Here is a 10,447-nt window from a genome sequence, read left to right as displayed (position 1 = left end):
AGCGCCTGTTTCGCCGGGCAGCTTTTGCGGCGTGATTTAAGGGAGGAGCCGGGGACGGAGAGAAAGAAAGCAAGAAAGAAAAGAGAAAGAGAAGAAGAGGAGGAAGGAGAAGAAGAAGAGGAGGAAGGAGAAGAAGAAGAGGAGGAAGGAGAAGGAGAAAGAGAAAGAGAAGAAGAAGGAGAAGGAGAAGGAGAAGGAGAAGGAGAAGGAGAAGGAGAAGGAGAAGGAGAAGAAGAAGAAGAAGAAGAAGAAGAAGAAGAAGAGGAAGAAGAAGAAGAAGGCGGCACAGAGTGGTGGCGGTGGGAGGAGGAGGCGAGCAGAGCGGAGAGCGCGGCCGGAGGAGGCGCAGGGTGCGCGGAGCTCCCGCGGTGGCCGGAGCGGGGCGCGGAGCGGCCGCGGGTGCGGACCATGGGCTGGCGGCTGCTGCTGCTGGCCCTGGCGCTGGGCGGCCGCGTCGTGGCGGCGCAGAACGACACGGAGCCCATCGTGCTGGAGGGCAAGTGCCTGGTGGTCTGCGACTCCAACCCGGCCCCCGACGCCAAGGGCTCGTCCTCCTCGCCGCTGGGCATCTCCGTGCGGGCGGCCAACTCCAAGGTGGCCTTCTCGGCCGTGCGGAGCACCAACCACGAGCCCTCCGAGATGAGCAACAAGACGCGCATCATCTACTTCGACCAGGTGAGCGCATCCCCCGCGCATCCCCCGCGCACCAACAGGTGCCGCTTGGCTCCTTCCCTGCATCCCGGAGGAAGGTTGGGAATCCGAGGCGGAGGGGCAGGGAGGGCAGGGCAGGGCCGGCTGGGGCTGGGGCATGCTGAGGTTCCCCGTTTGTCCCCCCGGGTGCCGCACCGGCCCCTCCGCACCTGCGGCCCCGGGAGAAGCGGGACCGAGCCCGGGAGGTGCCGGGGCAGCAGCGCTCGGTGGCACCCGTGGGGTGACATCGCCCCGAGGGGGACAGGCGGATCTCAGGTGCAGCCTGTGAAGGTTCAGACGGTTTGTGCAGCTTTTGGGAGGGGAAGAAACGAGAATCCTGAGGGAAAAGCCTTTAACTTTCATTCAGGGTCCCGTCCGGCTCTGCTCAGCTCCAATATTGCCCTGCAGACACCAGCTCACCTTCTAATCCCAGCTCCCGTCCTGGGGCGAGCCCAAAGTCCGTGAGACCGATGGTTCTTCGTGTTCCTCCACCCTGCTGAGGCCAGCAGCCACCTGTGGTGACAGCTGTGGCCAGATGTGCCACACAGCTCAGCGCTGGCGCTGCAAACGACCCTAAAACCCCGCGGGCAGTCCCAGAGGCTCCCGAGGGCTGCGCCTGGCACAGGGGAGCCCGGAAATATCAGTTAGAAATAATGCATAATCAGGTAGAAAAAAAGGGAAATGAAGTCATTACAGCGGGTGTACAGCACACGGGCGATGCACTCATCTCCTATGTTCCCCTCTGTCACTTCTCTCTGCTTAATTAAACCCAAATTATTATCAGTGCTCGTAAAAACAGCTGAAAGGTACTCCAGTAACTCAGCCTGCTGTGACCTGGGGACGCTCGTGTTGTTCCTGCAGCCCTTGCTCACCCCTGCTCCCTTGGGAAGGCACTGGTGGCTGGGCCATCGCTTCCCAGCCAAAAGCACTTTTCATCCAGAATTGGAGTTCTCATCTCATCGCTTCCCAGCCAAAAGCCACTCCCAGAATTGCTGTTCTCTTGTCATTCTGGGGGAATGATGAACAAAAACGCCTCTTGAAAAACATGCATGGAAGAAAGGACTCGAGGGTATGGTTCAGTAGCAAAGTGAGAAATAATTCCCACCTTAGTTTATTTGTGGTAAAGCTGTCCTATAAATACAATTAAATATCCATTTTATGAGTTATTCCAAAGTAATTGAGAGAAAATTAATAAACCAGCTTAGATGTGGATTAAAATTTGTTCCACAGGTTTCTAAAGTTGATGATCTGGATTTCTCTTTAGCACTCACCACCTGTACTAATCCCTGTGCCGTACTTTTCTGTCTGCAGATCCTTGTAAATGTGGGCAATTTTTTCACGTTGGAGTCTGTCTTTGTAGCACCACGGAAAGGAATTTACAGTTTCAATTTTCACGTAATTAAAGTCTACCAGAGCCAAACAATCCAGGTATGTTGATGAGAGCCATTATAAAACCTTTCTTTAAATTGTTCATTTAGGATAGAATACTGGCTGAGCACGGGAGCACTTGATATGATTTTAAGGAAAAACAACTTCATTTACAGCAACCTGTGCTGTTGACTTCCTAGCAGTAGAGTCCATTAATTTCAAATTACTGAGGCAGGATCCTCACCTCAGATAAATCCCCACAGCTTCACCTCCATGCCGTGAATATCTGGGGTGACACAGAGCATTCAGCAGAATGAACGACCCAAGAGTAAAAGAAAGCTCTGGATTTCACTTAAACGCCATTGAAGAGTTGTGTTTTGCCGCAGGTTAAACTCCCTGTGTGGAGCACAGGAGTTCTGGGTGCCAGGTTTGAGTATTTTTGGGACAATTTGTGCCCTGGCATGTGGTGCCAGGTGCCTGGTTATGCCCTCAGTGTGCTGAACACCAAGTTGGTTACATTACTACAGCAATGTCTTCTAGGGAACATTTACAGCAATTTAAACTTCTTTTTTCACCATATAATGTATAAGAGGTGTGCGATATATTAGAGAAAATGGGCAATTATGCACTTCCTGCTGTAGCTTAATTACAACAGAGCTGCTTAATTAAATACAAGAGGGGGGAAAAAAAAAGCCTTTAAATTCCTGAACATCCCCTTGCTGAGCCAACAGCAAATCCCTTGGTGTAATTCCTTCATCTCCCTGCCAGGTCACGCAGCTGCTGTGGCACCTCCTGGCTTTCCAGAGCTGGAGGAACCTCTGTTTCCACCCTCGGGAGTTTCTGAGGCTTTTCCCTGCTCTCCCCTGCTCCTGGGTGTGGTTTTTCACCTGCCAGGCTGAGCTGAGGTGGATTTCTGCAGGAGGAGGGATCAGGCATTTCTCTGAGGCTGCTCTGGGTTGCTGGTGGAGCTCCTGGGAAAAGTGGAGATGGCAGAGAGCTGGGGAGAGCCACGCTCCCACCTCTGGTGAAATCCCCCTTCAGTTTACGGTGGAAATTCCAATCAGGTCAATGGCAAAGCCTTAAATGAAACACTGACCTCATGAAAATCTCCATAATGAGCTTCCAACCTGTTTAATGCACTCAAAAAGGGTTCTTTTCACTCTCTGAAGGTTGAACAACTGTATGTCAGCCACTTCAGTGGATTTAAAATGCCCAAAGAAAGATGCCAAGCCTCGGGTTCTGGAAGCCCAGCTCCGACATTTCACAAACCAGGAGCTCAGACCTGGGAGTTAGGCAGGGAATGTTCCAACCCGTGGCATGGCCTGAAACCTTCCACGGGTGAGAGATTCTGAAGTGATGGATGGGTTTGCTTGGCTCTGTTTTGGAAGGGTCAGTGTGGGATCATCCCAGCTGGGATTAAATCCCTGTCAGATGATTCCAGGGGAACCTGATGGAACAGAAAGTGTGAGAAACCCGAGCCAAGCAGTGAGGAAAGCCTTGATGCCCTTTTCCTGCGAGGTAAATGGGGAGGAGAAGCAGAAACCTTTGCAGTGGATCAGACTGGTTTGAGTCTCAGCCCCACTAAATCACCTGCAGAATTCCCACACGAGTGATGTTCCTCTGCCCCCACAACATCTGTTAGAGCCATTAAATATCATTAAACTGCAATTGCGTTCCCTGGAGACAGCTGATTAAGTGGATTTCCCAGACAGGTGAATCCCAAATAAAAGCCAGCCTCTGCAGCCCTGACTTCTGCTGAGCACGGATTTATTCTGTGGTGGCTCCCACTGAAATTAATGGGGACACAGGCAAGGATGTGGGTAAAGCATCCCATAATTCACCCCCTGTGGCGGCATTAGAGCTGCTTGGAAAGGAGAAACAGCAAAGCTGGGAGCTCGCCACGGGGGAAATGGAAAATGCCTGGATCTGCCCATTCCCCCAACCCTACCCATCTTCATTTAGGGATGCTGCTTTCAGAGCAGAGGCTGTGCTGGCTTGCAGAAGTGTTTTACAGCAAAGACAGAGTCCATTCATAAAGCTAAAAATCTGCTCTAAACTTCAGAACTGGGCTGCCATCACTATTGAGAGGGGCACACGTTTTTCTCCCAGTGAAGTGTAAGCTCCCAGCCTGCTGTGGTGCTTCTGGCACCTCCTGTAACATCTCTGGGTGCCCAAATTCCTTGAAAATATATATATATTTTTTTTCCTGTGTGACTAAATAACCCTTGAGATAAGCAAAGCGCTACCAACTGAGGTGATGCCTCACTCAGCTGCAGGTCCAGCTCAGGATCATCCACGTGCCAAATAAACGTCATTATTAGCTTAAAACAGCCCCAAAAGCACTGAGGATCGGGCCCTTGCGCTGTGGCTGATGTTCAGGGGTAGCTCTCGATGTTTTGCCGTTAATTAGAGCTTCTCAGGGGCTCTCTTGCAGGTGAATTTGATGCTGAACGGGAAGCCAGTGATCTCCGCTTTCGCTGGGGACAAGGACGTCACCCGCGAAGCCGCCACCAACGGGGTCCTGTTGTACCTGGACAAGGAGGACAAGGTTTACCTGAAGCTGGAGAAGGGAAATCTGGTGGGTGGATGGCAGTACTCGACGTTCTCTGGCTTCCTGGTCTTCCCCCTGTAAAGTCGATCTTCCCTGGGCTCGCCCTCGCCCCTGTCACACCAAGATCGCTTTGTGCTCAAGGGAGTGGTGGCTCTTTACTGCTTCCTCACAGGTGGCTTTTTGGATTCCCTCCGTGGATTTTGGCCCCATCTGAACTACTCAGAAGTTCCACCGAGTTCTGTGTGCTCGAATACGATATCTTTGGACTGAAACTAAAGCAGACAATAAATATCAGTGCTTAAGGTTACGGCCTGAAGCCGCCTGCAAGATTTATCCCAATTTCATTCCCCGGACTCACCGGATTCGCGGAAGAAGTGGATTTTCTTTAACTGTGAAAAGACTGGCACCGAGTCTTTCATGTAGGAAGAGTTTGAGTTCAGACTTCAAGCAAGAGTTTCTGTGTTGCTGCCAAAGAGCTGTGCGTTGGTATATTGGTCATGTGTCTGTCCTGGGCCTGCACTGCCACGATCTGTTCCATTGTCTTAGAGAGGTAATTCTCATTGCTAAGTGGCTGGCTTCAGTCCTCCTCTGCGTGTTGTGTGTTGGATGGTTCGCCCAAATATTTAAGCTCAGTCACAACCGGGTCCAGCCTCCGTCAGTGTGAGGGGCCATGGATGTGTTCTGGTTGGATGTGGAAGGGGTTCCTCTTTGCCACGCGCTGGTTCCTAAAAGGGGAAGCAGATTTTATCCATTCAGGGTTAAAGGCGGTCATTCATAACTTTGCTTTGCCCTGCGGGACACCTCACAATCGTTCTTCAATTTTAATTAACTTGATTGACAATTACTGCTTTGTTCAGCTCCGGAGGGATTCCTTCCTCTTTGTCGGCTGGAGATGAGATCCTCCTTGTTTGTATTTCTGTGTATTTTCCAACCCTTCTGTTGTGTTAAAGGTCTTATCTGGTTTTGCCTTAACTCCACAGGTGTACAAAGTTTCAGATCGTTTGTTTCACAAATATGAAACCCAAATAACCGGTACCTAACTCGGTACAGAAGCTTCCCAGCTTTTTGTGCAGGTCATGTGAATTCATAAACTTATTTATCATCTCATTGTTCCGTAATAAAGATTAACATACGTTAGCTGCTTTGGATTTTGGGAGTCCCTCCATGCTATTTTTTTTATTTGATATAATTATTATATGCAAAATGGGAGACTTTTTGGGACTCCCAGAAAATATCCTGGGAGGCAGAAAAACTGCCATGAGTTAGTCTGGAGGAGATCAGAGTGATCTAGAAACAACCTATGCATTTTATTTAAAAGTAACATTTAGGCAGAAATCCTGGCCTCACTGAAGTTGGTGTTAAGAATCACATTGGTTCCAAAGGATTTTGGTTGAAACCTCTGCTTTAGGTTCTGCCATCAGCATCCAGTGCCATCAGGTTGAACATTCAATAAAATGATTTTCACATGAGCTGCTGACGAAACCTCCATTCCTCATGCCCCAAATACGCTGAATTGATGGATCTTTGTGCCTTGCATACCCTGAAGGATGTGGCTCTAAATTAAAAATCTCCGTCTACTTGAAAATGTCTGTGGGTGGAAGCACCCGCAGCAACCTGGGAGCTTCCCCAAAAGCCAGTTTGGGCTGGGATTTGCTGCTTTTGGGATCTGTTTCCAATTCCTTCCCTTGCTGGCCAAGTGCAGTGTGTCCTGTTGATATTTCACAGGCTGGAAATCTGATTCATGCCTGGTTGGTGCTCCTCCTAAAAATATCAGGGAACAGGTGGCGCAGCTTTGTGCCCAAATTCCTGACTTTTCCTCACCCACCACACCCAGGATTTTTTGGGCTCTTCCAGGAGGATTGGTGGGTATTTTGCACTCCTGGAAGTCGGAGAGGAGGTGATTTTTTTTTACTCAGTTTTGTTCCTGTCCTGACCACTGCAGCTGGGGAAGAAGTGGAAGGACCTGGCAGGAAGGTGAATGATTCACATCGCTGAGAAATCCCGAAGAGTTACGATGCCCAATGAAAATGTGTAACTGCTGTACCCCCAAAATGTGTGTATATAAATGTGTGTATATCTGCACTGCCTGGAACTGCAGATCATAGTTTGCATGATGTTATAAAGAATTGTCCTAAGAGTTTATTTCAGACGGGAGCGTTGGTGTTTTGTATGAAATGGGTAAAATCTGCCATCTCCCCTTGCCCATGGATATATCTGTAATGTAAAAGAAATGTTGCTACTGAGACAGAAGAAATATGGCATTAAAGGTGTCAGTATAATTTCTGAATGATCAAATGTATCCAGCTCCTTTAATTCGTGAACTTTTGATCTGTATTTGCTTTAGCACCCAGCAATAATCCTGAGCTGTCTCAATATTGCTTTGACTGCCCCTCAGCAAAACATTTCTGATTTCTTCAGAGTCCTTAATTCTTATTTAAACTTGAGCTGGAGAGGCTGGCAGGTTATTCAGTGAAGGGATACGTTTCGATGGAAAAGCTTCTAAAAACAGAATTACCAATTAATTCTGCTGGTTAAAGGAAAGGTTTGAGTGGAGTTTCTGTCACCACACAGGGCTGAGCACCCAGAGGTGGCTTCTGGGGACAGCCAGGTCACATTTAAATGTTTAAATAAGAACAAACTGTGGGGTTTGCACACAGCTGGAGCTACCAGATCTTGCCCTCATTTTTATTGTGCTGTCCCACCTCAGCTGTGCCAGCAGGAGCCGCTCCCAGAGGAGAGAGGATGAGCCAGGGTGGAAAATAAAATTCTAAATAAATAAAATAAAAATTCCTTCTGCCTTCCCATGTCCCGCCACAGCGTTTTCCCGTTGAGAGGCAACAGCTCAGGAGACACCTCACTTTTTAAAGGGTATTAGAGATGAGAGGTTTGGTTGTTTTCAAAGAACTTACACCCTGCTTTGAGCTGCACTGCAAAGGTGGGAGGCGACTTTCTGATCCTCTGCAGTTCAGCAGAGCCAGGGGTTTTGGGGAGGGCAGAATCCCAGCACAGTGGGAGGATCTGCGCCCACACCCTTCGCTCACTTTGCAGGGAACTTTGCACCTCACAGAGGCTGATTGTGCCAGAAAACTTTTTAGCCACAAGCGGTAAGGACAAAAGAAGGAAGCTGCTTTCTGAAAATAACAGATTTATTTTATTATCAGTGATTTCTTTGTGAACGAGATCAGGATTGTTATTTTATCTGGTTTATGCATACTTTATCCATATTTTTTCTTTGTGAAACGAAGAGGGAAACCCCTCTCCATTTTCCTTTCTTTCACTCCCCAGTGATGTAGATGCTGTTGATGGAGCCAGCTCTCCCGGCTCTCCTCTCTTCATCCAGTGTGGAAATCTGCTCTGGCTGCTGAATCCTCTGCGCTCTGCAGAACCTGGGCTGCACAAGCCAAAAAACCGCAGAGCCCCAAAAAATCCTGCTCAAAAGGACTCGGTGGCAAAAGCGGTTTTTGAAAAGGCACCGAGGGAGCTTTGAAATTTTCACAAGCTCTTTTGTCTCTACACAAAAAGGAAAAGCCAACTTTGAAACACAGCGAAGGAAAACATATTCCCTTTTTTTAAAAATGGCTTTATGTGTGGTTTATGTCACATCATTTTCTAGCGGTGCCTGAACATTTTGTGAGGTTCAATTCAATCACTTTGGCCTTTTTGTGCCTGAGCAAGTGTTGCAGCGTGCTGAGAAAACGGGGACAGGGTTTGGGAAGCGATTCCCAGGTGCCAACACCTCCAGCCCTGCTCCTGTTCAGTTGGCTGGATCGTTCCTTTATCTGAGACAGGACCGTGTTTAAATGCAAGGGACGCTTCTGGAGGAAATGGAATTCTGCTGTGTTTCCTCCTTCCATTTTATATCTAAATCCCATTCCTAGAAAGACGAATGCTGTGTGAAGTGCCTGAAGAATTCCCCAACTCCAGCTCTTGGTTCAAGCCCCCAGAGGAACACGTCTGCACACAGAGTAATTTACCAGCAGGTTTTAGAACCGGGAAATAAATGCAAGGAGCTTTATGCCATAACCACACCAAGGAGCTGAGCCATTAATGTGAAATATGGGCAGAAGGAGAGAGGAAAATGTTCTCCTCCTTTATGTTCTCCTCCTTTTATGGGGGGTTCTGAGCTGGGAACAGCTTTTACCTCAGCAATTCACGTTGCCCTTTATATTGTAAGAGCTCTTTAAAATATTCAAAGTCTTTGTCTTCTGAAGATAACATCACCCAGAAAACTCAGTGGAAATAAATGAAGGTGCCCAGGGACAGAATTTATTGGCTGGCACATGCCACAACAACTTTTTTTTTTTTTTTTGTGCTTTTGCTGTCCAGGCAGAAAAGGCTCCTTTGAGAAAAGAAAATTGTCTCAGACACTCAGCTGAAGTTATTTATCTGTTGCTGGGTGGGAATGGGGAGGGGAATAAAGCTCTTTCCTACCTTAAGGGGAATTAATATAAAAATGATGATAAGATCAGTGCCTGTTATAAAATTGATGACTGGAGTAATGGGGAAGTGGATGGAAGAGTCTGTTCTTGTGAGCTGTGAGCTGAGGCCTGCTCCAAAGTATTGTGGGGTTTTTTTTGTCACCAGAATTTACTTTAGGGAAAAAATAATACAGTTTTGGAAGTTCAGATTTTTTATTTTTTTTTTTTTTTTAACATAAAGCAAACGTTTTCCCACAATCTTTACTTTCATCCCCTTAATTGATTTTCTAAAGCACACAAAACTGGCTGTTGAAAAGCCTGTACAAAGATTTAATAAACTCGCTCTTTTTTTTTTTATTTTTCACTTCGGATTTTCCATCTTTAATGTCATGGGGAATGCTGATTTCCCTTCAGGGGGGATCAAACATTATGAATTTCTTCTGCTGATAAAATCCAGATCACATTAAGCTCGCCTGGCTTAAGGATTTCACCAGAGGCTCATTCCAGTGTTCAAGCTCAGTGAAATTTCCAGGAAGATTTTGGACACTTTAGGACCCAGGTGTGGAAGAAAAGGTCCAGGTTTCACATGAAAGGTGATTTTCTTTGTGCCTAAAACCCAACTGCTCCTTCACCCTCAATCACTGCTTCAAGAAGTGACGGTGGTGGCCAGTGGAATTGATTTGTTTATTAAAGATTTCCATAAATTGTAATCATGGTGGTCTTGTGAGACCTTCAGAACTGGCCAAGGGTCACCAGTCCCTCCAAAGCTGGGGAAGAAGGAGTTTTCCTTTTCCTTTTCCTTTTCCTTTTCCTTTTCCTTTTCCTTTTCCTTTTCCTTTTCCTTTTCCTTTTCCTTTTCCTTTTCCTTTTCCTTTTCCTTTTCCTTTTCCTTTTCCTTTTCCTTTTCCTTTTCCTTTTCCTTTTCCTTTTCCTTTTCCTTTTCCTTTTCCTTCCCCTTCCCCTTCCCCTTCCCCTTTCCCTTTCCCTTCCCCTTTCCCTCTCTGTGCACTTTCAGACAACCACAAATATTTAAAACCAATACTGAAATATTGATAAACATTCAGCAGCTATTGGTACAAATCACCCAACTCAGCTCAGTCACCCAACGCTACGGAATTTGGGCAATATTTTGATTTTTTGATTCATTTTTATTAATAAATCTCCCTGGGCACTGAAGGAAGACACCAAAGAGACCTTCAGCACCAGGAAAACGGAAAAAACTAATTCCAGGGAGCAGCTGCAGGAATGGGAGCCCAGGTGGAAGTGCTGAGTGCAACCCAGCCAGAGCAGGAGAGAACCCGAGCTGCAGATCTGCTCAAGGACACCCCATTCCTCTCTGCTCTGAGAGAAATAAACCCCGGCTCATTTCTAGAAAGCCAAATAATGAAAACATTTGAGGAATGAATTCCTGAAGCACAGG

At 47.3% G+C, this 10,447-nt stretch overlaps 1 protein-coding gene across 1 annotated transcript; it reads left to right on the top strand.

The window, feature by feature from the left end:
• Positions 1 to 348: 348 nt before the first annotated feature.
• CBLN4 (cerebellin 4 precursor) lies at positions 349 to 6,853 on the top strand. Its single transcript, XM_040080049.1, has 3 exons — positions 349 to 675; positions 2,002 to 2,118; positions 4,493 to 6,853. Exons 1-3 carry the CDS (start codon positions 409 to 411, stop codon positions 4,688 to 4,690), a joined length of 582 nt encoding a protein of 193 aa, XP_039935983.1. The 5' UTR covers positions 349 to 408; the 3' UTR covers positions 4,691 to 6,853.
• The last annotated feature ends 3,594 nt before the right edge of the window (positions 6,854 to 10,447 follow it).

The sequence above is a fragment of the Hirundo rustica genome, chromosome 16 (assembly GCF_015227805.2).
Source record: "Hirundo rustica isolate bHirRus1 chromosome 16, bHirRus1.pri.v3, whole genome shotgun sequence".
In the NCBI taxonomy this organism is placed as follows: domain Eukaryota; kingdom Metazoa; phylum Chordata; class Aves; order Passeriformes; family Hirundinidae; genus Hirundo; species Hirundo rustica.
Note: the sequence above shows the minus strand (reverse complement) of the source record. Positions and strands in the feature narration are given on the sequence as shown.